General features: G+C 43.1%; 1 protein-coding gene across 4 annotated transcripts in view; it reads left to right on the top strand.

Annotated features, from left to right (window-relative positions):
* Positions 1-12,970, top strand: part of SPATA5 (spermatogenesis associated 5) — a 331,976-nt gene extending 319,006 nt beyond the window's left edge. For 2 of the 4 annotated variants that reach the window (XM_002694399.6, XM_024977592.2), the window contains exon 16: positions 5,245-12,970. In XM_002694399.6, the coding sequence (XP_002694445.5) occupies positions 5,245-5,421 (177 nt within the window). In that variant the 3' untranslated portion in view covers positions 5,422-12,970. The remainder of the gene's footprint in view (positions 1-5,244) is intronic. The other 2 variants (XM_024977591.2, XM_024977590.2) reach the window with 2 other exon arrangements.
* The last annotated feature ends 13,732 nt before the right edge of the window (positions 12,971-26,702 follow it).

Genomic DNA, 26,702 nt, shown 5'->3' with positions numbered 1-26,702 from the left:
GGCCTTGATGCTTTTGAACTGTGGTGTTGGAGAAGACTCTTGAGAGTCCCTTGGACTGCAAGGAGATCCAACCAGTCCATTCTAAAGGAGATCAGTCCTGGGTGTTCTTTGAAAGGAATGCTGCTAAAGCTGAAACTCCAATAGTTGGGCCACCTCATGCGAAGAGTTGACTCACTGGAAAAGACTCTGATGCTGTGAGGGATTGAGGGCAGGAGGAAAAGGGGACGACAGAGGATGAGATGGCTGGATGGCATCACCAACTCGATGGCTGTGAGTTTGAGTGAACTCTGGGAGTTAGTGATGGACAGGGAGGCCTGGCGTGCTGTGATTCATGGGGTCGCAAAGAGTTGGACATGACTGAGCAACTGAACTGAACTGAGTGGTCTAGTGGTTTTCCCTACTTTCTTCAATTTAAGTCTGAATTTTGCAATAAGGAGTTCATGATCTGAGCCACAGTCAGCTCCCTGTCTTGTTTTTGCTGACTGTATAGAGCATCTCCATCTTCGGCTACAAAGAGTGTGAAAGTGAAAGTTGCTCAGTCATGTCCGACTTTTTGCAACCCCATGGACTGTATAGTCCATGGAATTCTCCAGGCCAGAATACTGGAGTGGGTAGCCTTTCCCTTCTCCAGGGAATCTTCCCAACCCAGGAATCGAACCATGATTTCCTGCATTGCAGGTGGATTCTTTACCAACTGAGCTATGAGGGAAGCCCGTACAAAGAGTGTAATCAATCTGATTTTGTTATTGGCTGTCTGGTGATGTCCATATGTAGAGTCTTCTCTTGTGTTGTTGGAAAAGGGTGTTTGGTATGACTGGTGTGTTCTCTTGGCAAAACTCTGTTAGCCTTCGCCCTGCTTCTGGAATAGGGGAGAGCAAAGGGAAAAAATGGATGTAAGATAGGCAAGAGTCACGTTGTGCCTAGACTGGATTGTTTGTTATGGGTTAGCACTTCACAGAGTGCATGCAGAAAATAAGCAGTAACCCTTCAGATAGCTATTTGTAGGAGTTTCACCAAAAGCAGAGAGTTCTGGGGGAAACATCAGGTTAAAGAAGATTCAGGAGACCATCATGGCTAGGCTTCCCTAAAGTTAATAAATCTTTAACATTCTACTGTGCATTGTGGGAAACAGTATATATACTATTACACTTATTTGATCATGCAATACTTCTTCCTCTGAAAAGACACTAGTATCTCAAGGGGAATGCTGGCATGGGCCATGAAAACAAGCAGGAAGCTGCACCTCTCTTGGGAAACATGGAAGCTTGAAACACATGCCTAAGTAAGTGACCCAGAGCAAATAGAAACCAGTCATCATGAAATGCACCTCCTAAGAATACTTGCCTTTTCAGGCCTTTTTATTGGAATTAGGATAGAAGAACCAATAATCTAATTACTGCTTTTCCTTCTGGGATGTCTACTAAAAAGCCCTTTTATGGGGAAAAAAGTAAAAACAAAGGCACTTTTAGGAGTTACACTGTGTCAGCTGCCAGTGCATCAGCTGCTTTTGAATTGGGTTTAGAGATGACTGTCATTGACTACCCTTCACTGTCATTATGGCCCACAGGACTTCTGAAACCTATCATTATTTTCAGTGACATTTTAATGATAGAATTACTCTTTTCCCTCCATTTTTGGATACTGAAGCTAGACCCATGTAATTCCTGGTCTCTTTCTCCCCACCTTGCTCGCTTTATTTCTTCCACCCAGCATGTCCTTTCTTCTGCTATGTCCATATCTAAATTCTGTCCTTCACACTCCAGTTTATGAACCAGTAATTTCTTCCTTCTTTCCACACCAAAGCACTTTCCTTTTGCTTGCTAGCAGTACCTCTTAATACCATGTTTTCTGTGTCTCTGGATCCTCCACCTGCCCTCACATGCTTGTTGCATAGTATCTGTACTGCTGCTGCTGCTGCTAAGTCGCTTCAGTCGTGTCTGACTCTCTGCGACCCCGTAGACGGCTGCCCACCAGGCTCCCCCGTCCCTGGGATTCTCCAGGCAAGAATACTGGAGTGGGTTGCCATTTCCTTCTCCAATGCATGGAAGTGAAAAGTGAAAGTGAAGTCGCTCAGTCGTGTCCGACTCTTAGCGACCCCATGGACTGCAGCCCACCAGGCTCCTCCGTCCATGGGATTTTCCAGGCAAGAGTACTGGAGTGGGGTGCCATTGCCTTCTCCGATAGTAGCTGTACAGTGTGTGTTAATTGATGAATGACTGGTTAATTATGAGTAGAGCTCTGTTTCCTCTCAGTTACTTGTTGTATATTGCTAAGCAGATACAATAGAAAAATAGAAGTGGCAGAAAGGATTGCCTAGTTGGCTGGTTCTTCAGGACATCCCTTGTAAATAAAAAGCAACAGGATAAGGTTTATTGAAGCAAGTGTAGAATTCAGGCAGGCCCTCAGCCACCTTTGAATTGTGAACAGCTGGACTCCTCCTACACAGCGGAGGCCAGCTTCCTGTGAGGTGTTTGAGCACCAGCATTCAGCTGCTCTGTTTCCCTTGTCATCATCTCCCAGAGAGCCTAAAGGTCGTCTCTCTCGAAACCAAACATTCCTTAGTGCTTTAGTCAAAGGTCTCTCCAAGTTTTCTGTATCTCACAATTCTATAGAAATTGTTCATCAAGGGTCAGGCCAGTACTCAATATAGTAGGCCAATCACTATGAAATGTTAGCACATACTGGAGGCCCCAAGTCACTAAGCATCCAGCTTTCAAATGGCAGTCAGTGCTCTGACCACCGCCAGTGTCCCCTCTGTCACTGCCGTGGAAGCTGAAGGCAAAAAGCAATCTATAGCTTAGAGGAAAATCTATAGATGCAGATATGAAGGAAGAGGAATTGCTCAAGGGAGCCAACCCCAGGGACAGCCTTGAAGGCCTCAATGACTCACTTGCCACTCCCTGTATTTCCCTCCCTTGCCGTGTTAGGCTACCCGAGATTCCAGTTACTAGAGGAGTATAATCATTTCTTCTCCCTATTCGATTACTGTGTCTTGAGAGAAGTTTTACTAGACTGTGGGTTCATTTTCTCAAATGTGCCAGCGCTATTAGCCACCTGATCTCTGGCCACATGAGCCAAATTCCAGGAATTTTGAGAGGTTCCAGGCAGCCTTGCACCTCCCCTTCTTTCCTCACCCCAACCTCCCTACCCCACCACCCACCACCACACCATTTGCTGGTTTCAGACTTTTTGCACCTACCTCTACGATGAGATCACTGCATGTGCAAAACCTCGGAGCACTGGTCACATAGCAGTTAATTCGTAAAGTCATTAGTAATTGTCTAGCACACATAGTAGGTACTCAGTAGATGTTTGTAGCCATTCATGCTGGGTCCAGTGTTCTCCAAGGTATCAGGTAAAGTGTGTAAGACAAGGCGTTGGCCATGGGGTGGTAACCTTTCTACTCTACTTAGCCTGAGGAGGGAGCCACACAATGGAAGCATTTTCTGTTCTGAGAGAGGGAGCTGGAATTGCACCAGCAAACGGTTAATCCCTTCCTCTCTGCCTCTCCCAGGGATTTGGCTTCCAACTGTTCAGCCTTGCAGCCATTGCTTCAGATTCCTGCACACAAGAGAGAGTGCTGCTCAGATGGCGGGGCTAGGAGGACGCCAAGCTCTCCCCACTCGGTTCCACCACCTCCTCATAGAGGTCCCCAAGGTCCCTTTGGAACACAGTGGAACCAGTTTACCATGTGGGCATTTTATATGCTTTCACTGTGCTTATTAAATATCACATCCCATTTTCAAAATAGCCCTTTTTGCACCAGAATGTGTGATGAGGTTGTTTCACTAATCCCTAGAAGTTTTGTTTCTTCCTTCAACAAGTCGGTAGCCATTCTTTTGGGAAAAGCATTAACATGCATAACCACTATAGTCAACTTCAGTGCTCATTAATGAAGCCCAGAACTAACAGTTACATTGTGGTAATTTGACAAAGCCATCTAAATCTATGCATGTTTTTTGAAAGCTCCCTAAACATGCTGCTAAATCCCCTAAAAAGCTACTAAACTGCTTTGGCAGCCATTAGCCCAGCATAAGCAGAGGAGCTCTTTTCAGTAAGTGAACAAACAGAGAAAATATGCTGAATGGCTGGACAAATGTGTTTCAGCTGGCCCTTTCATTTACCGATATAAGGGTGCAGTCAATATCAATCACTGTTTTCCCTGTTGCTCTGAAAATCACAATATCTCTTTTCATCCACCAAGCTCTTTTCACCACAGTAATGTGTCTTTAGAATGACACTGGCATCAGCCTGCTTCCGCTGTCTAAAGTCCAGAGAGCTTAAAACACATTTCAGGATTCAAGACTGGAACCTTCCTCCCTTCCGTTTTCCTACCGCCCACTTTCTCCTCCCTCCCCCAGCATCCCCTCCACCCCCCCCCACCCCAGATTCTTTTCAATTCTCCCAGCTTTCCTCGCTGAGTAAACAGAATTCACCTCTCTGTTTTAATGCAGCTCTCCAAAGTAAACGGAGACAACACTATCTGATATTCCTAAGATTTAAGAACTCATTAAGGAGATGCACATAAAGAAATGCTTTTACATGTCGGTAATAGATCAAAGGTGGAAAGGAATGTGGAAATTCTATGCTATGACAAGGTGTGCTGATGCGCGGGACCTCGCTCTCCATCAGTCTCCTTCCTCGGCCCTGCCCTTATCACTGGTCCCCTCCCACCTCCCCCGCCACACGCACACTCACCCTTTGTCTTCCTGTGTTAGAGGTCTTTGTTGAAGTTGAAGTGTATGTGTTCAGTCCTGTCTTTGCAACCCCATGGACTGTAGCCCACCAGGCTCCTCTGACCATGGAATTTTCCAGGCAAGAATACTGGAGTGGGTTGCTGTTTCCTTCTCCAGGGCATCTTCCCAAACCAGGCATCGAACCCACGTCTCCTGCATTGCAGGCAGATTCTTTACCACTGAGTCACCTGGGAAGAGGTCTGTGCCTGTACCTTTACCATTGTAAGTTCCTAAGCACCAGTGCCATAACATAACATCTTTTTGCCTCCTGGATCTCAGTATTTAATATATTGTTTTGAAATTAAAGTGATTACTTCTTATCCTTTTGAAAACTCAAGTGGAATGAGTCTCAGAGATCAATGTGGATAAGTTTATAGTTGTAGAAGTTAACCATAGATGAATATCTGAAATGTGAACATTCCTAAAAAACAGTATGATTGTTCTCTACTTTTTTTTTTATTATTCCTTTTTATCCTATTTTTGTTTTTATTTGTTTGTTTTGTGTCAGATCATAGCTGTCTGTAGAGAGGCAGCCCTGCTGGCTCTGGAAGAAGACATTACAGCCAACTGCGTTATGAAAAGACACTTTACTCAAGCCTTGAGCACTGTGACACCCAGACTTCCTGAATCATTGAGACGTTTCTATGAAGATTATCAAGAGAAGAGTGGGCTGCATACACTCTGAGAGAATGTGTACATTCGTTATGCTAAAAATCCTTCGTAGAGAAAGGTTGTTTCAAAATAGTGTCAAGATAGCCTTTAATAAGCGAAATGTCTGAAATATGTTGACCAGATTGAGGGGCTTCCATTCTTGCAGACATTTTAAGTCATATGGTTACAATGAAAATATCCATGAAAATCTCTGGACAAGAGTTAAAATTAGTTTTATCTAGAAATGTGTGCTGAGTTTTAAAAATCAAACTTTTATATTTTCATTACTGACCTGGTTTATTCCTCCGATGGTGCTTTCCTTTCTTCAGAATCCATTTCAGTGCTTTTCCAAAAAACAAAACTGTGGGCATCAGTTTTATACATGAACATAGAAAATGCATGTAGTTGAAATCATGGTTTAAAATATTCACAAATCTTTAATTTTGAAGGCCAGCCCGTGAAATGGCTAAATGCTCCAGCCAGGCTTATGTGACCTTGTTTCCAATTACATATTTATTCTCATTATAATTCATGCATACATTTTTGGGATTAGCCTTCTTAGGTCTGTACTCGCGGCAATGAAACAAAGAATTGAGAGTTATCTCATACCCCGTAATGCCCTTTGAAAGATTAAAAACTTGGAAATGTAAGCTCAGTCCAGGTCTAGAGAAGTACTTGGTTGTTTTTTGTTTGGTTTTGTTTTGTTTTTTTCATGAAAATGCTATAAATAAACCATATGAGGTATTCATGTTTTAACTTGTACACATTTCCAGGTTACCAGTAAACTTTTTCAGTTGAAAGAAGAACCAACTTGTACTGTTAATCATATTGTCTTACATTGCATTCTAAATATCTATGTTTATGCTCCAAATTATTTGTCCTTGAGATTTCTTGACACAGTACTCCATAAATATCCTTGAAAAAGCTGTTGGAAATTGATTGCCTGACTTCCAGGTCAGAAGCTGGTGATGGGAAAGATCGTGCATTTAAACCTAGTCACTGTACGTCTTTGAGAATTCCCAGAAAGACCATAAGGTGAGAGATACCTGATTGTGAAAATATCGAGACTATACAGTTTTGTGGTTGTGGATATTCTGAAGTCGTGTCTCAACTGTTTCATCCTTTGACTCTCAAAAGTGGATTTTGTAAGAGTTTTTTTTCTCAGACTGCATTGGTTTACTATTACAGAAAATCTCCCAAGGGATGAAGAATATTACTGCTATTTAGAAATGTGCTATCAAATAAATAGTGGAATGTGGCTATTTAAGTTGAGATTTTAATTAAAATTAATTAATAATAAAAATTTAGAGGACTTCCCTGGTGGTCCAATGGCTAAGACTCTGCACTCCCAAGGCAGGGGACCCAGGTTCCATCCCTGGTGAAGGAATTAGACCCCACATGCCACAACTAAGACCCAGCACAGCCAAATAAATAATTGTTTCTTAAAGAGAAAGAAAGCAATTTTTAAAGTTTAGTTCATCAAACCTGTTAGCTACATTTCAAGTGTTCAAAGGCCACATGTGACATGTGTCTGCCATATTGGACAGACTAGATTGTAGAACATTTCCATCACTTAGAAAGATCTGTTGGACTCTGCTGATTAGAAACTATGGCTTACACATTGAAATAAATAGAACCTCGAAGTTGCTTTTGTGCTTCCCACTATACCTTTAGTTATTAAGGGACCATAATGCAAAGAGTTGACTCATTGGAAAAGACTGATGCTGGGAGGGATTGGGGGCAGAGGAAAAGGGGACAGCAGAGGATGAGATGGCTGGATGGCATCACCGACTCGATGGACGTGGGTTTGGGTGAATTCCGGGAGTTGGTGATGGACAGGGAGGCTTGGCGTTCTGCAATTCGTGGGGTCGCAAAGAGTCAGACACGACTGAGCGACTGAACTGAACTGAACTACTTTAAGTGCTAGGGTACAAGAAAATGAGAGAAAAACTTATTCCCAAAGGCCTAACCAGGAAAATTAAAGAAATCCTGTTGCCTATAAACTACAAACAAGAACAGGAAGCTTGAACCAACACTGAGACTCTCAGATGGGGCCTGGGTGCTGGGGGTGAGAGGAAGGCAAACGCCACACGGAGTGTACGTATTTATGGCCACTCAGACCCGTTAGCCCATATGATATTTGAAATTGTGACTGAGCCTCATACGTAATGTTCAGATCTTTAGAGACCAATACCTTGAGTGTAAGAACAGACTAACCTTCTCCCACAAGCCAGGGAGACCACAAAGAGCTTCTCTTGACTTGGTCTGTGCTTTGAATTAAAGAACTAAAATCCTGCTTGTTGTAATTTAGCTATTAAATTGTGTCCAACTCTGCAAGCCCCCAGACTGCAGCCTGCCAGGCTCCTCTATCCATGGGATTTTCCAGGCAAGAATAAGAATACTGGAGTGGGTTGCCATTTCCTTCTCCAGGGGATCTTCCCAACCCAGGGACTGAACCTGTGTCTCCTGCATTGGCTGGTGGATTCTTTACCACTGAGCCACCAGGGAAACCCCAAAACCCTGCTTACAGAGTTTATAATCCCAAAGGGCGTGTGGAGCCTCCACACTCTCCTGGTGGAGTATAAATCAGTACAGCCACTTGAAAAAGCAAGTAGCGTAACTAGAAATGTTGAAAACCCTATAATCCCAATGGTTCTCCCAAGTGTATAAGTCAGAGCAAGTTATTCAACAAGGTAATGAATGCGAAAATCATATTACCATTATTTGTAAGTAGTAAGAAACTGGAAACAGTATCCGTCAGTAAGAGAAGGGATTTCTGTGAAATACTCATACAGTGCAGTAACTGTGGCCGTAAAATAAAATAGCTATATGTAAAACAGTAGTCTCAAAAAGAAGGTTTCAGAAGAATACTTAATAAAGTTTTAAGGCATGCAAGGTAATATGTTGTTTAAGGGGACGTGTAGTAGAACACTACATGGGTGGAAACCAAACACTAAGTATTGGAGAAGAATTTCCTCAGAAAAGTTGAAATGCTTCATATGTTAAACTGAGTGATGAGAATACAAATATTGATTGTAATACAATCTGTAATTTTTGTATACCTAAATATTTTACAGTTTTTAAAAGATGACCTTAAATTGACATGTTTTGATGCAAGGGCAAAATGCACCTATAGCCATGTTCTGCATTCTAACCAATATCATAATCATAAATTCACCCCACTCCATGGACTTCCAATGCAACCTGCCACATTTCTGGAAAATCAGGAATAGCAGGCATGATGGAATAAAATGCAGACAAGTAAATAAGGATCAGGTTTTTAGGACCCAGGAAATTAGTAGAAAGAATGTGGTTCCTACTAGCTTTTTTTAATTTCTAGTTTTATTGAGATACGACATACAACACTGTATAAGTTTAAGGTGTGCAGACAGCATAGTGACTGGACTTACGTCATGTACTGATGACCACAATCAGTTTAGTAAACATCCATCTTCTCAAACTGATCCAAAATTAAAGAAATATAAAAACGATATTTTTTCCTTGTGAAGGTGGAAGAAATTTGTCCGTGAAAGTTAGTATTTAGGTGCTACATGTCTTGCAGTGGGTGGGAGAAATTAAATCTCAGAGTCAGTCCGTGGCACTGTGATCATACAAAGAGGTAAAATTTAAGGATTTTAAGAGATTTTTATATCACTACATCTGTAGTCGATTCCAAGCCAATTATTATTATTTTTTTATATCTTTAGGTAGCTAGCGATTGCCATTGAAAAGGCAGTGATAGTCCTTTACCTGAAGTTTGTGCCTTTTCTACAGCAGTAACAGTAAAAGTCTGAGTCGCAAAAAAGAGCAGGTCAGGTGTCACTGATGAGAGTTTACCTAGTTTTAACTCTGTAACGATTTGATTTCTCAGAATTTAAAACGGTGTATGAGCCTATTATTTTGGATTATTTGTGATTGAATACACAATACAATTCATGGAAAATTTAAGTTCAACAAGGAAAGAAAATGCCCAGCTTCCTGTCTAAGGACAACTTGGTTTGGGGGCGTCTATTTGGTCAAAAATATTTCACTGGTTCAGATTCTTTCCAGGGTTTGGGGATATTCACACTGACACTTTTTGCAACATTCCAAGGGACTTTAGTTTGTACAGTGAAACTAATATTTCCTTCTAATAACAAAACTTAGAAGAATGGCTTTTAAGTTCTTTGCAAGCAAGAAAATTTATTTACAAGTTTAATACCGACCGCCCTAACCTAGCTTGAAAAGTATTCAGGTCTGTGCTATTTCTAATGCATAAAACAGATTTTAAAAATAATATATAAGCTTTCCATTTTGGAAAAATAATTATTGAATTTTATAGAAAAACAAACCTGAGTATCTATTTCATTTGTCTTAAGCAGGAGAAGGCTGTAGAAAAGGTGCTCAAAAGATAGAATAAAATAATGTCCCTGGCCTGTATGTATAATGTCTTCAGTCCTTGAATGTGAGGTTGTTAGAGTCTTAGTTCATTTTGCCATGTTTTCCTGAGTCCTTCCTTTAAATTAGATAAGCACCCATCAGAGCACTTTTTGAAATTATATATGCATTGATATATATGCATATTTATATGCATCCCTTCTTTTTTCATTATGCCAGTTGTGTGCATCGATAGACTTTATCTAACTTCTATGTCAGATATACCCCCGTAACATGTATCTTTTGGGGAACAGAATTCACTAGCAAATTTAAGCAAAAAGAGATGTTACAAGTTTTTTAATAGTCTGCAAAATCATTGCAAAACATGTAGATTCTTCTTTCAAGACTTAGCCACAGGCTTCCCTCATGGCTCAGTGGTAAAGAATCAGCCTGCCAGTGCAGGAGACATGGGTTCACTCTGTGATCTGGGAAGATCCCACATGCCGCGGTGCGCCACAGTATTGAGCCTGTGCTCTAGAGCACATGTTCCACGAGAGGAGAAGCCACCACGGTGCGAAGCCTGCACACCACAACTGGGGAGTGGCTGCTGCTCACCACAGCTAGAGAAAAGCCCACGCAGCAACGAAGACCCGGCACAGCCAAAAATAAATAAATAAAATTACTTTTTTTAAAGAAACGTAGTAATAAACATTCCTGGGAAGTGTTTAACGTGTCACACAACACACAACAAAACCTAAGGAAATGGAAAATTGAGCTCATCTGTAATGAAATTAGAGAACAGAGAAATCATGTGTTAAATATTTCAATTGCTATCTGTCAGGTACAACACAATTTGAACCAATTTGAAAATGTGCTCTGTAACCACCATGTAATAAAACTAAAAATAAGTATAGAAACAATAATAACAACAAAAGCAACTACTTAGAAGTTCAAAATTCATTTAGAAATAATTATTTGATCAAAGAAGTCAAAATCAAAATAATGGAATATCTGGAAAATAATAATGAAAATACTATTTATGGTTGATGACAAAAAATTTTTAGCACAGATGATTATATAGTCAAAAATTCATTTAGATCTTCAATCTGATCATTGTAATGCTACCTAAACTGATTCAGAGCATAAAGAAAAAGAAATCCCAATACTTGCTGTGATAACATACTGCCAAACCCCCTTCACTAGCTATATATCAAAATCTTTAAAAGTACCTTTTAAAAATGATTACTCAAGATAAAATAGTAATTTTAGCATATTAACAGATCAAAATAGAAAAAATTACTCAGTTTTATGGGATTCATGCCTCTTTTTTTAAGTAAAGATAACATTAACATGCTAAAAATAGTAATCCTAAACCAATGGCCAGTAACATAATTAAATATCAGAAACTAGATCAGTTGTTCATCTTTATTGCTTGAGTGCTAGCCAATGAAGGCACACTTGGAAATAGAGTAAAAACCCCAAGATAATTCACTGAGAGATTATTATGTAACTAACTAGTATGGCCTCAGACTTCACTGACTGTTAACAAAAAAATAAGGTCACATTTTCTTTTATACTCAAATTATGTCTTCATCCTCCGATAACCAATTCTACTGATTCTGCCTCTTCAAACACTCTCTGGGACTCTCCTATTCACATAGTTCAATATTTGTTAAGTACATAGTGGCAGAAGCTTAACACCAGCTCCTCACTGTCCACTCAGTCCCCCCCCACCCCGCCCGCATTGTCCCCTCTGTGAATCACTTCCCACCCCTGGGCCCCTGCTGCTGGCTTCTAATGAGCTCCCCCAGGTCACCACCGCTCTTTCCCATCTCTTCTCCCTAGTTTAGACAGTGCCCGTACCTCGACTTCCCCCAGTGTATAGGCTAACACTAGGCTGTGATTTTTTTTTTAAGTAATAATAAAAAAACAATGAAAACATCTTAGTTTCATGATGGATATCAGATCTCCTAGAGTGTGTACGCGTCTTCCTCTCTGGCATATGGTCTCTTTCTTCTACCCTGTTGAAAGATCATTTGGGGCTTCCTTGGTTGTTCAGACGGTAAAGAATGTGCCTGCAAAGCAGGAGACCCAGATTCCATCCCTGGGTCAGGAAGATCCCCTGGAGAGGGGCATGGCAACCCACTCCAGTGTTCTTGGCAGAGGAAGCTGGCGGGCTACAGTCCATGGGGTCGCAAAAGAGTTGGGCACAACTGAGCAGCGGTTCTTGAGTGACCTTTAAGAAAGCTAGGTCAATAGAGGAATAAATGAAGATGGTTACACTATGTTACATACTTGATGTGGTTTTTTTCCAAAGAAGTTTTAATTCATTGTGTCGATTAAGTAATTTTCATCCAACCCCAAATCCAACCTTCTAAATTTGGCTTTGTAGTGCTGAGACTGTTCCTTGGCAAACCACAATACTTCTTTGCCACCTGATGCTGGTAGGCTGCAGTCTATGGGGTCGCAAAGAGTCGGACATGACTGAGCAACTTGACTTTCACTTTTCACTTTCATGCATTGGAGAAGGAAATGGCGACCCACTCCAGTGTTCTTGCCTGGAGAATCCCAGGGACGGGGGAGCCTGGTGGGCTGCCGTCTATGGGGTCGCACAGAGTCAGACACGACTGAAGCGACTTAGCAGCAGCAGCAGCAGCAGCAGCTGTAGCTGTGCCAGTAGGAGGCGCTAGAGGAAGACTGCGAGGCTAGAATAGAAGATGGGACTTGCTGTGCTGTTTCCTGTGGGAACCCTGTGTCTGCCCTGCCTCTTTCCAGAACATTACCTGATAATAGTTGTTGTGTTTTTTTTTTTTTAACCCCAACTGTGGCATTTCCTTCCCACAGCAGTTGAGTCCAACATTTGCAAATACAGCCTTCCTTCCCGCAGAGATGCTGGCACTGGGAGAATGTTTTGTGGGCATATAGAGTCTAAGGATATTAGACCAAGGAGGTTTAATGTTAACACTGGATTGAGCTCAGGGTATGATATAGGTTCATTTAGCACAGATTCTGGATTAAATATGTTTGTTTAGCTGCAAGTGGCTGTCATAAGCTGCTTCTTTATTTTACTTGTTTATTTGTACATTGTCTCTGTTGTCTCCAAATGCTTCACGCATGTGGGGATTCTTGTCTGTTTTGCTCACTGTTGGATTCTCCCCAATCTCCATTGTAAGTGAAGAAAAAAATTTTTGTCTTCTGTGCCAAATTAAAAAAATAATAGCTTCCTTTTTCATTTGCCTGTGTGCTCACTCAGTTGCTCAGTCGTGTGGGACTCTGCGACCCCACAGACTGTAGCCCAGCAGGCTCCTCTGTCTATGGGATTCTCCAGGCAAGAGTACTGGAGTGGGGAGCATGCCTGCCACGTCAGGATCTTCCTGACTCAGGGACAGAACCCGTATCTACTGCGGCTCCTGAATTGAATCATTATTGCTGAGCCACCAGGGAAGCCCGTTTAATTTGCATAGTTACACACACACAAATGTGGCCTTTTGTGCTTGCTCTCCTCTGTAGAACATCTCAGTAGAAATTCTTCAGAAAATTTGATGAGCGTGATTGAATGAATGCTAAAGAGCCTATTGGCTGAGAGTCAAAGGACAATAGTGCACCGTTTCAGCTGCTGCTACTGAGCTTTCTGAGCTTCTGTCAAGAGAGAAATCTGGTCCTTTGTCTCCTGTTTTCACCTGTAACCGTTCACCACATTATCCCTCCATGTCGCTCCCATTTTAGTAATAAAATATCTAGTAAAAACTAGGAGGAGGTAGAATCATTCAAGTCGATATGTAAATATTAACACTCATTTTTAAACATTTCACAATGGCCCATGCTTTTGGAAAATCTTGAGATTTTTGATAGATTTTCTCACAAAAAGTTGATGTACCCAAAAAAATGAAACATTACAGTGAAGTTTTAGCACAGAGCCAGCTTGTGCCAACCCAAAGAACAGTAAGGATTTTTCCAGTAGCTTCTGGGATAATCTGTACTGTTCGCCTCTTAGGCAGGTTAGAGTTCACCATCACAGGGCATATCAGACCTGAATTACAGGAGTCACGGCTTGGAACCACAGGACTTTGTTCAACGCTCTGGGCAGAAGTTGTCCAGGGTCAGGCTTGCTGCCCTGGGTAGGGCTTCTCCTCTGGCTTCAGAGAAGATAAGGTCCACACGTCTTCCCCCACTCCCCTTCCCTGGAGGGTCAGTGGAGGTGGACACTGCCAAGCAACTTATACCACAGTTCACATCTTTCTTTCATGTTTTCTTTCAACAAGTTTCACTCTTTACTATGGTCCCAACTGGCCAGCCCCGGTGGACTCCAGGTACATTCCATTAGAAAGCGCACTGGGGAAGAAGGCAAAAGAATTCTGGCAAAATCACAGAATGTGGATAATAATATACCCGTTGCAATGGAACATTCACGCATCTCATGGGGGTGCTGTGAGAACCAATTAATGTTTGTAAAGGCCTTTGAGTTCCTCGGAGGAAAGGTGCCACCAGAGCGCTAAGCATTATTGTGAAGGGATTATGTGCACAAATACAATACCAGGAGCCAGGATATGACTAAAAATAAAGCAGAACTTTCTGTGAGGAAGGTAAGGAAGGAAATGCCTCACTGAAAAAGGCTTAACTGTCTTTTAATACAAATGCTTAGGCTACCGGGTAATGGAACAGCAAATCTGAGATTCTATTCTAGGTGAAGGATTATGTTTTCTCGGCATTGTCAAGGTGCTGGGGAACAAAACAAAGTGACTGCTTTACCCGAAAGGAGGTTCGAGTCTTTGAAAAAGAGATTAAGAGGATGTTTGGCTATTGCCCTGTGTCCATCCATGAGGAAAAAGGCAACAGAAAAGCAAATGTTTATTTGCTTTTGGGGGGAAGGGGTTTAAAAAATCGGAAGGAAGGAGACTGCTTCAAATTTTATGATGGCACCCAATAAATCTAATGATGAGGATTAAAGCTTGTTAGACACCGAAATAACACTTTTCGTTTGCTTCTTTCTCAAACAAATGCTTCAACATCTGTGTTTGAAATAGCCGAAGTAGTATCTTCTTGCTTGAATATTTACAAAAAATGATAACGTTAACTCTACAAACAAAAACCCTCTACTTTGTCTGTGATATAAGTAAACCAGGCTATATTTATGGACTGGGTCGTATAGTGTTTTCAAAGCCCTCGTTAGGCACTGGGTTCATAAAATTCACAGCAGAAATGGGGATGAAAACCCTGTCTCCTCCCAACCCCTCTTTCTGACCCTTTCCTTCTCTTCCACCTGCTTATTTTATAACAAGGCCTCTGGAGTCTGAAGCAGATTAGCAAACAAATAAATCCTTTAATGTCATGGAATACTTTCTGCAGCATAAATGGGATTAATCTGCCAACCCAGCAAATTCTACATTTCAAATACCTCAGCTGCATTAATAAGCCACTCTGCCAACCCCCTAATTTATGGCACAAAGGTCATTTTATTTTCATGTTTGCCCTGGTTAGACTTTCTTTCTCCTTTCTTCCCTCCCTTTCCATCTCCCGCTCTCTTGTTTTCCCCCTTTGAAAATGTCCTGTACGCAGCCTTCAGACAAGCATCAAAGAGCACAAATAATAACCTGTGGTTCCCAGAGAAGCCAGAAGAGTGAAAGAAGGTGGGGCCTGAGCCGCCCTTCACCAGCCCCAGAATTTCCCGCGGCCGCCTCTGTGTGGCCCTGGCTGGACAGCGTTGGGCTGAGTGAGGCCTGGACGGCACGGCCAAACGCAGGCGCTCTATGGCCTCGAACCTTGTTTCCCCAAATTTTACTGTAATCATGAAGCAAAGCTGGGCTGGTTCTGTAAACCCTACTCAGACATTTTAAGAACTGCAAATGGGTTGAGTTTTGTATGAATGGAGAAGGCAGGCCGCCTGATCTCTGAGCTCAGAGTTAGAAGGTATCTCCAAGTGCCATTGAATTCAAGGACTTGCTCAAGGTCACAAAGTAAGAGGGTCAAGCGGGTGGTTTACAGTCACTGGTTCTTCCGTCTGCCTGAGCCAGCCTGTTCCCACCCAACCGCACTGCTTCCCTGAGGAAAGGATCGCTGCACTGCTCTCTCACTCAGGAGCCTGAAGGGGAAAAGGCTATTTTGGGGTTATTTACTCAAAAGCCATTGGGTATATTCTGAGTCATATTAACATTTCCCTTTACTCACCCTTTGAAACCCGAACACCATGAGTCACTGTTCTGTCCTCTTGGTTAGTGACCGAAGGGAAATGCTTCATTTTGAGAAGTAGGGCCTCCTGGCTGTTGTGGATATGTTTCTGAGAGTCACAATGGACACAGATGTGATGAAGAGTGAGGCCATAAGATCCATGCAGCTGTGAACCCCAAAGTCCTCATGGCACGTGAGCCAGAGAGACTCCTCCTTCCTGAAATACACGGTGTCCATCAGGCCTTTAAGCTAAAATAGTAGGAACAATGGGGTAAGGAAGAGCAAGATCGTAAGCATGTTTCTCAAGAACAGTCATGACATCAGGACCTTTCATTGTAAGACAGCAAAGCTTAACAAATGAAGTACAGGAACATTCCACACAATGGATGGATCTTAGCAACAGGATACTGAATGAAAAAGAGGGTCCCCAAAGGCCACATGACACCCTTTGTATAGATTAAAGCATGGTTTTAAATCCATGAGCAGTTTAGGAAGACAATGCAACTACACAGAAAGAAAAACAAGGAGTTAACGGGCTCAGGATTCGAGATGGTGGGGAGGAGAGACGTGATGCCATCTTGGAAATGTATGAGTAGATATGAGTTATTTTCTGGTCCTGCTTTCGTTTGGGAGATGGGTTCATAGATGGTAAGTATTTACATAATACATTTACATGTTATTTACATACCTAGGATTTAGCAGGGCACATTATTTATATTAATACTTGCATGTATGTGAGCTAAGTCACTTGTCATGTCCAACTCTTTGTAACTGCATGGACTGTAGCCTGCCAGGCTCCTCTGTCCATGGGGATTCTCCTGGCAAGAATACTATGTGGCTTGCCACGCCCTCCTCCAGGGGATCTTTCCGACTGGAACCCAGGGATTGAGCCCACATCTGTTTATGTCCCCTGTGTTGGCAGGCGGGTTCTTTACTGGTAGCACAGCCTGGGAAGCCCCTCCCCACTGATAACCACCAGTTTGTTCTCTATGTCTGTGAACCTGTTTCTGTTTTGTCATATATTCCTTTGCTTTACCTTTCAGATTCCACACATAAGTAACGAGTATTTATCTTTCTCTGATTTCGCCCACTAAATATAATGTTCTCTAGGTCATCCATGTAGCTGCAAATGGCATTATTTTATTCTTTTTTATGGCTAAGTCATATCCATTTCTTTATCCATCTTCTTTATCCATTCATCTGTTGCTGGGCACTTATGTTGCTCCCATGTCGGCTATTATAAATAATGCTGCAGTGAACACTGGGATGCATGTATCTTTTCAAATCTTCTGTATCCACATCTTCTTTATCCATTCATCTGTTGCTGAGCGCTTATGTTGCTTCCATGTCTTGGCTATTATAAATAATGCTGCAGTGAACACTGGGATGCACGTATCTTTTCAAATTACTGTTTTCATTTTGTCTGAGTCTTTTTAATTGATCACAAATATTACAAAACTTTAATCCAACTTTAACTCATTCTTCTTAAAGCAGCTGTGCCATCCCAGGTGTCCCTTCTGTCAGGCAACATCTATCAACAGTTAAAACACATCAGCTTCTCTCTTCCTGGAATCCATTTACAACATGAGTTTTTTAGAGATGTCCAAGGCTGTTTATGGCAACATTGTACTAGCAAAAGCATGAAAAAATCCTAGAAACAGCCCAAAGGTGTATCAATAAGAGAATGATTGAATAAATTACGGTATAGCCATGCTGTGCACGCATGTAAAAAGAACAAGAGACAGTTTTATAGTGATAGCTAGCTACCAGCCATGTGTTAAGTGCACTTATACAGGTTGTCTGATACATTCTCGGCCAGTCAGTTGTCAACCAGGGACGGTTGAAAACGGGAGATCTAAGAGACAGGTGAAGTAACTTGCCCAGATTACACAACTAGCACAGCTAGGCTTCAAGTCACGAAAGTGTGTAAATGTGTGAAACGTTTTGAGAAATACGTACCAAGGTTGCAATAGCAGTTATTACTCTAAAACATGGTCAAGTTATGGATGTTTTTGCTTGGCTTTAAAATAAAAAGAACAAAGCTTGTGTGTCTCAGACCCATTCCTTTCTTCCTGGCTGTTCCCACTGCTCCCAGGTAAGCCCAGGTTTTGTCCTCTCATGCTTGGTTTACACACTAGTCTCCTGGGCTCTGCTTTTTCTCTAAACATCCTATCTGACCCGTCCCTCCAGCGGGTACCCTGCCTTCCAAGAAAGTCCTGCTCTTTGGGCTGGATTCACCTGACCACCTCTTAATGATTCAAACGTTTCTTTGTCCAGGGTTCAATCTGACCAGCTCTGCTGCAAGCAGCCTCATCTTTTCCCTTCCCCTCACTGTTCCACGTTTCTGCCCCTTCGTGTCCTGACATGGTTTGCGGCCTCACCCGCTAGGACCCCACCGTCCTTCTTTTCAGCTCTCAGCCAAAGACCACCGCTTCATAAAACTGTCCCTCCATGGCTCTGCCAACTTTCAGTACTGCCCCCTCTCCATGCCTTGCTGTGGCATCTGGGCCATTCATTTTGGTACTGTGTTCTTGTGGTTTTTAATATATTTAATTTATTGGGTGTTTAACAAATATTTTATTTATTTGGCTGCATTGGGTCTTAGTTTTGGCATTCCAATTCTTAGTTGAGGCATGTGGGATCTAGTTCCCTGACTAGGGATCGAACCCAGGTCCCCTGCTTTGGGAGCCTGGACTCTTAACCATTGGACCAGTGAGGAAGTTCCTATTATGCTTTATTCCTTTTAGGAATAAAGTGACTCTTAAAGGCAGACAGCACCTGTTGTCCTTTTTTGAAACATTCAGCACTGTGTTCTCTCTCTACCTGCTGTCCAAGAAACATATATTTAATAATGTCAGTGAATTAACGTGGCCATGTTTAAAATAGCAAGCTTACGGATACTGTCCGTAAACAGAATCATAGATGACTTAACTGAAGTATAAAACACATAAGCATTACTGCCAAGTAAATCTTCCCCTGTTGTTACACCAGTCCCTCCATGACTGGCCTTCTCATCCTTGAACCGAACCCCTTCCATGGCATTGCTACCACACCTGTCCAGCTGGATGCTCACGGGAGCGTCTGCCTAGAACTCACCTTGGATTTTGGACTAGGTTTGAACCTTTAGCTAGTGGTATTTATCTTCCATCCCCAAGCTATCCAGGGGCCCACCCAGAGTCACCTCATTAGCATAAAATCAGGCCAGGTTGAAAGGGGATGATCCCCTGGAGAAGGAAATGGCAGCCCACTGCAGTATTCTTGCCTGGAAAATTCCATGGACTGAGGAGTCTGGCAGGCTCCAGTCCATGGGGTCGAAAAGTCAGACACGACTGAGTGACTAACATATATATATATTGAGAATATATATATATTGAGAAGAGCACAAGACACTCTGCTCGCCCCAGGAGGAAAGTACGAGGGTTTTAGGAGCCCTGTGCCAGGAACCGGGGATGAAGACCAAATATGTATTTCTTATTATATCACATTATCACACCCTCAAACACAAAACTCACACCTACCTTTTAAGGTGGTAAAGGATAAAAATGAAGTAACGTGTGTGTGTGTGTGTGTGTGTGTGTGTGTGTGTGTGCACTCGCACGTGCGTGTGTAACCCAGACCCCCTCAAAGCTCAGGGGCCTTTCCTTCCCACCTCCCTCCCAGCTCTGGTTCTAAGCACAGGGCATAGCCTCCCTACGTGCACGTCCTTCTGCCCTTTAAACACATCCTGTGGAAATTTGAACAATTCAGAGACGTTTTTCTGAACAGGCATCACCTGTTCTTTTTCACAAGGATTATTTATGTGTTCAATCTGACACTTGTTGTTTCTTTTTTTCCTCACAGAGTTTCCCTTTCTTGTGAATCATATTCCTGGCCAACAGGGGCATACTTATCATTTTTTCCTGAACTTTCCAAAGCCTGTTTTCCGAAGTCCAGGACTCACGTCAGCTCAGCCTGATGGTCCCTTTCCTCTGTTTGACCAGGAATGACGCAGTCATTTTTGCTCGAGGTTCCTGGAAATTACACAATAGCCATTAAGTTCTTTTTCGTCAGATTTAAGTCAAGAATAGAAGTTCCCTTGTTGCTTCCTCTGTCTTCTTGGTGATGAGGGCATTAGGAAGACTGGCAAGGACTTACCACATGGTTTACTTTTTTTCCTGTACCTTTTTTATTTTTAATTGAGGTATAGTTGATGTATAATATCATGTGGTTTACTTTGAGCAGACTAAGACTTCTGCTAAAATCTGAAACTTTGATGCTGGTCTCCATCATCGCCTAATTTACCTGTTAATTATCTGATATGGATAAAACATTTTCTCACTTGACTTTCAGAATAATAAAACAGTAATAGCTTTACATTTATTGTGCATTTTCAATGTGTATACCAGGCACTTGTAAGAGCTTTAAGTACAACATAATTTTTAAGCTTAAAAGCAACTCCATGCTTTTATATATATATATATATATAACTTAGTTTAAAAAAGAAGGATATCCTGTCATTTGTGACATCTTGGATAGACAGCGAGGGTACAATGCTAAGTAAAAAAAGTCAGAGAAAGATAAATACTACATGGTATCATTTATATGTGGAATCTTTTTTTAAAAAAACAGATACTGTGTGTGTGCTAAGTCACTCCAGCCATGTCGGACTCTTTGTGACCCCATGGACTATAGCCTGTCAGGCTCCTCTGTCCATAGGATTCTCCAAGCAAGAATACCGGAATGGCTTGTCATTTCCTCCTCCAGGGGATCTTCCCAACCCAGGGATTGAACCCATATCTCTTAAGTCTCCTGCATTGGTAAAGGCAGGTTCTTTACCATTAGTGCCCATCTTTTTTTTTTCTTTTTAAATAGATACAGAGAGTAGAAAAGAGGTTGCTAGAGTCTAGGGAGTGGAGGAAAGAGGTTAGTAAAAGGGCACTAACTTTAATTTTGTGACTCTAGTTGATAACACTGTATTGTACAGTTGAAATTCGCTAAGAGACTAGAACTTAATGTTCACACCAAAAAAAAAGGCAAATGTGAGGTGATGCATGGGGGAAATCATTTCACAATGTACACATACATATATCAAATCATCACACTGTAGACTTTAAATATCTTACAATTTCATTTGCCAATTATACCTCAAAGCTGGAAAAAAAAGCAGTCAAAACCAACCCCATAAGGTAGGTGCTATTATTAGTTCCCATTTTACAGATATGGAAACTGAAGCACAAAGACTTTATGGAATTTACCTAAAGCCACGAGGCTTGCAAGTAGGACAAGGAGGATTCTAAGCTGTCTCAAGCCACCACTCTTTATGGCTTCTCCTGCTTGGGTTCTAACACCAGTTCCCTAACTCACCAGCTGCCTGATCTTGGGGAAAGTTGCTTAAAGTATGAGTCTCAATCGCCTCATTTGCAAAACTTGGAATAACAATATCAGCATTGTAGGGATTGTCATGAAAATGAAGTGAAGTGTGAAGGGGACACCAGAGTGTCACAGCACCCTGCCACCCACATCTTCTCTGCTCCCAAGCTGCTCCCTCTCTTCACGTGTTCCTAGTCTGACGTCAGATTCCATCATATAATCAATGCATACACTTGTGTTGTTTCCCTAAAAAGATATTGCGTGGTAGTGTGTCTTTGTATAAATGGCATCGATGAATCAAGGAAGTATATCATTTCCTTGTGCATTTGTTTTGTCTGGCTAGTGTATTGATAATTTAAGGGGCAAGAGACATATCTTGAATTTGTTTGAGTTCTTTCAAAGCCCAATGTTGAATCTCACACTCTCTAAATACTCGATAAACAGTTGTTGTCCTGTGCTTAATAGCTCAGTTGAGTCCGACTCTTTAGGACCCCATGGACTGTAGCTTGCCAGGCTCCTCTGTCCATGGGGGTTCTCCAGGTAAGAGTTCTGAAGTGGGTTGCCATGCTCTCCTCCTGGGGATCTTCCCAACCCAGGGATTGAACACAAGTCTCCTGCACTGTAGGCAGATTCTTTACCATCTGAGCCACCAGGGAAGCCCAAGAATACTGGACTGGGTAGCCTATTCCTTCTCCAGAGGATCTTCCTGACCCAGGAATGGAACTTGGGTCTCCTGCATTGCAGGCAGATTCTTTCCCAGCTGAGCTACCAGGGCATATTAGTGTTTGCCCATAAAAGCAAATGTAGCAGCTCTGCACTGTGCTAAGTAAAAGATGCTTTTTTTCCACCCCCAGTGCAGGATTGTATTCTCCTCCAGGGTCATTTTTCCTTCCATCAGAGAGGGGGAGGAGGGGGCCAGGGCAGGGGGCAGCACTTTCAGGAGGGTGTAGAGAGAACAGCCACCCAGTGCTCAGCTGTCAAGTCCTCTGCGCCCAGCCTTGCCAGGTGACACTATAAGGAAGCAGAGGAGGCCACTAGCTGGAGGGGGAGGTGGGTGGACTTGTCTGGACGCGGCACTGAGGTCCAGAGCTGCAGAGTCCGCAGGAAGACAGAAGGACACAGCTGAATTCTCTCCTCTGAGGTTTGGGGCACGTGTGTGCTGGGCTTGCGCATCCCGCCCCCAATTGTGTGTGCTCATACAGTCATGTCCGACTCTGCAGACGTGCTTCTGCCAACGTCTCGGCGGGACTCGATGAGAGGACGGTCAGGAAGCAGCCCTGCTGGGAGAGAGGGCAGCTGTCCACACCAGGGACAGGCTGAGCGCAGGCCGGAGTGACTGGAAGCCAGAGCACTGCAGTGGTATCTTGTGGCTGCAGTTTTCCTGTCTCGCCCACTCAAGACTTTTATGACTCCTGCTGGAAAGCAAGCAAATCAACAAAATTAACTCATCTGAAAGCTGACCTGCTAAACCTGGAGACCATTCTTTCTCCCCTGAAATTAGTAAAGTTCCTAAATTGTTGATCTGTAAGGATGTGAAGTCCTGTCCTGACTCTGGGGACATTTTTGTTGTTGTTTAGTCCCTAAGTCACGTTCAACTCTTTGGGACCCCTAAACTGGAGCCCGCCAGGCTACTCTGTAACTGTAGCTATTCTCCAGGCAAGAATACCAGAGTGAGTTGCCCGTTTCTAATCCAGGGGATCTTCCGCACCCAGGGACTGAACCTGTGTCTTGGGTGTCTGCTGCATTGGCAGGTGGATTCTTACCACTGAGCCATCAGGGAACCCCGGGGGTGTTTTTAATTGCGCTTTAGTGGTTTCAAAATTAGAAAGAGTAGATTGCCAGTTGTACCAGGATTACCTCCTCCTCATTATTAAAAGGGTGACAGAAATAAATTTGTGTGGCACACACTTCTGTAGTATATCTACTGGCTTATAAATATTTTACACAATTACACTAATTGGATTTTGAAAAAGGTCAAGAGTTGCCCGGCTCCTATTGCACACAGAGAAATGTCCCTGTGGGTTTCCAGGGGTTCTTTTTGTTTCTCTTTGCTTTTTCATCTTTAGGTTCTGTTTTGATTGACAGGGCCCAATGCTGGGGTTGCTTATTGTGGGAAACCTGCTTTTCTTTGTGTATTTATAGAAATCGAAACATGCTTCTGGATGAGCTCTGCTTCCTAATGAAAGGCAGCCCTATGTTTGGTTTCTCAAGTCACTCAGCTCCTATTGGGAACTGTCCTCACCATGGGAGTGACCGTGGCGGGTGGCCGCGTTCCCCGCACCCACCCCCAGTCAATGAGAGATTATTCGGTTTGTTAATCAATAAAAGATAAAATCTTTTTCTGCACTTTGTGCTAGAAATGAACACTTATGACTCTTCTCAGATGTCGACCTCAGCGCTCTTCCTGTCCATTCTGCTGGATGACGATGTTGCCAGCTCCAGGGGCAGCGCTCCCTGTGGGTTCACTGCTCCAAGCTCCCGGGCTGCATGCCCCCTGTGGGACCTTGATTCCTGGGAGCAAGGGCCTTTCCCCTTCCCGTGAGGCTTCCTTTCTTTCTGATCTGTTCCCTCAGTACCTAGTTGTTTCCTCCTCTCTCTGGCTCTATCCCCCTTCTGCCAAAACCATTCCTGAAGCCCCACTTTACCTCGTCTCTCCGTGGATGAGACTCTGAATGGCATGACGGACTTTGGAAAACTGTTCAAGAATTATGTTTTCCAGAGTGCCTTGGGATGGGTATCCTGAGTGGCTCAATGGTAAAGAATCCACCTGCCAATGCAGGAGACTCAGTTCGATCCCTGGGTTGGGAAGATCCCATGGAGGAGGAAATGGCAACCCATTCCAGGATTCTTGTCTGGAGAATCCCCAGGGACACAGGAGCCTGGCAGGCTACAGTCCATGGAGTGGCGAAGAGTTGGACACGACTTAGCATTTAAACAACAACGGTACCTTGGAACATTTCTTCTGAGAAACACTTTTCAAGAAAAGGGGTGTCTGGACATTAAGGGAGAAGTGTCAAAACATATCTTTCTTTTGGACAGTCAATTAACCTTGTTGGTCAAAGTTAAAATAAGCCTAGGAAAGGTCCTGTGTTTAAAAAATGACCAATGAACCCATAGGAACAGAAAAATTAAATGTAGTTTAACTGTGGTTTAACTGTGTTTAACCCACAATTTCCCAGATGGTCTGTACTTGTTTGCTTCTTGGCGCTGGGGGCCTCCAGGACAGGCATTGGGAATCCCTGTCCTAGAGCATCCTGGCCACCTTCTAGGTCCAAGGAAGTCACAGTAACTTAGCAGAACTGTTCCATCAGGCTCCACAGAGCTGTCTGTTACGTTTAAATGTTTATGTTGTCATCCTAAAGTAGGTAACATCTAGAAGTTGAGTTGGATTTATTCTTAAAGCCTCATTATGCAGAGACTGTTCTGCTGGTGCCCATGAGAAGGGCCATTTGCTACCCTGGCCCAATCTAGGTGGTGAGTCTGGAGAGAGACAAACTGAAAATGTTGTAGAATAAGGCCAAGTGACAAGAAAGGCCTCTTGAGGAAACAGGACCCCTATCTGTGTCCTCTGTGGCATTTAAGTCAAGAAACTGGATTTGGTCAGTGCACTCAGGTGACCAGACTCAACACTGCTGATTCCCATTAAGAAGACTCACACACAACACCAAATGCTGCCGGAGATGTGCAGCAACAGGAACTCCCATTCACTGATGGTGGGAATGCAAATGGTATAGCTACTTTGGAAGGTGGACTACAAGGAGAACAAACCAGTCAGTCTTAAAGGAAATCAACCCGGAATATTCATTGGAAAGAATGATACTGAAGCTGAAGTTCCAGTACTTTGGCCACCTGATGCAAACAGCTGACTCATCAGAAAAGACACTGGTGCTGGGAAAGATTGAAGGCAGGAGGAGAAGGGGACCACAGAGGAGAGTTGGTGGATTCTGCTTTATTGACTATGCCAAAGCCTTTGACTGTGTGGATCACAATAAACTGTGGAAAATTCTGAAAGAGATGGGAATATCAGACCACCTGATCTGCCTCTTGAGAAATGTGTATGCAGGTCAGGAAGCAACAGTTAGAACTGGACATGGAACAACAGACTGGTTCCAAATAGGAAAAGGGGTACGTCAAGGCTGTATATTGTCACCCTGTTTATTCAACTTATATGCAGAGTGCATCATGAGAAACGCTGGACTGGAAGAAACACAAGCTGGAATCAAGATTGCCGGGAGAAATATCAATAACCTCAGATGTGCAGATGACACCACCCTTATGGCAGAAAGTGAAGAGGAACTAAAAAGCCTCTTGATGAAAGTAAAAGAAGAGAGTGAAAAAGTTGGCTTAAAGCTCAACATTCAGAAAACGAAGATCATGGCATCTGGTCCCATCACTTCATGGGAAATAGATGGGGAAACAGTGTCAGACTTTATTTTTCTGGGCTCCAAAATCACTGCAGATGGTGACTGCAGCCATGAAATTAAAAGACGCTTACTCCTTGGAAGGAAAGTTATGACCAACCTAGATAGTATATTCAAAAGCAGAGACATTACTTTGCCAACAAAGGTTCGTCTAGTCAAGGCTATGGTTTTTCCAGTGGTCATGGATGGATGTGAGAGTTGGACTGTGAAGAAGGCTGAGCACCGAAGAATTGATGCTTTTGAACTGTGATGTTGGAGAAGACTCCTGAGAGTCCCTTGGACTGCAAGGAGATCCAACCAGTCCATTCTGAAGGAGATCAGCCCTGGGATTTCTTTGGCGGGAATGATGCTAAAGCTGAAACTCCAGTACTTTGGCCACCTCATGCGAAGAGTTGACTCATTGGAAAAGACTCTGATGCTGGGAGGGATTGGGGGCAGGAGGAAAAGGGGACGACAGAGGATGAGATGGCTGGATGGCATCACTGACTCGATGGACGTGAGTCTGAGTGAACTCTGGGAGTTGGTGATGGACAAGGAGGCCTGGCGTGCTGCGATTCATGGGGTCGCAAAGAGTCAGACACGACGGAGCGACTGATCTGACCTGATCTGATCTGATCAATGATTCAATGGACGTGAGTTTGAGCAACCTCCTGGAGATGGTGAAGGACAGGGGAGCCTGGCGTGCTGTGGTCCATGGGGTTGCAGAGAGTCAGCCGTGACTGAGCGACTCAACAACAACAACTTTGGAAGACAGTTTGGCAGTTCCCTACAAAACTAATGTACTCTTACACTGGCTGTAGTTGTGGTTCAGTTGCTAAGTTGTGTCTGACTCTTTGCGACCCCATGGACTCTAGCCTGCCAGGCTCCTCTGTCCGTGAGATTTCCCAGGCAAGAATACTGGAGTGGGTTGTCATTTCCTTCTCTAGGGGATCTTCTCGACCCAGAGATTGGACCTGCATCTCCTGCATTGGCAGGTGGATTCCTAATCACTGGATCACCAGGGCAGTCCTGCTTACCTGTTTTT

The sequence above is a fragment of the Bos taurus genome, chromosome 17 (genome assembly GCF_002263795.3).
Source record: "Bos taurus isolate L1 Dominette 01449 registration number 42190680 breed Hereford chromosome 17, ARS-UCD2.0, whole genome shotgun sequence".
Classification (NCBI taxonomy): Eukaryota; Metazoa; Chordata; class Mammalia; order Artiodactyla; family Bovidae; genus Bos; species Bos taurus.
This window is presented reverse-complemented; position numbering and strand designations above follow the sequence as displayed.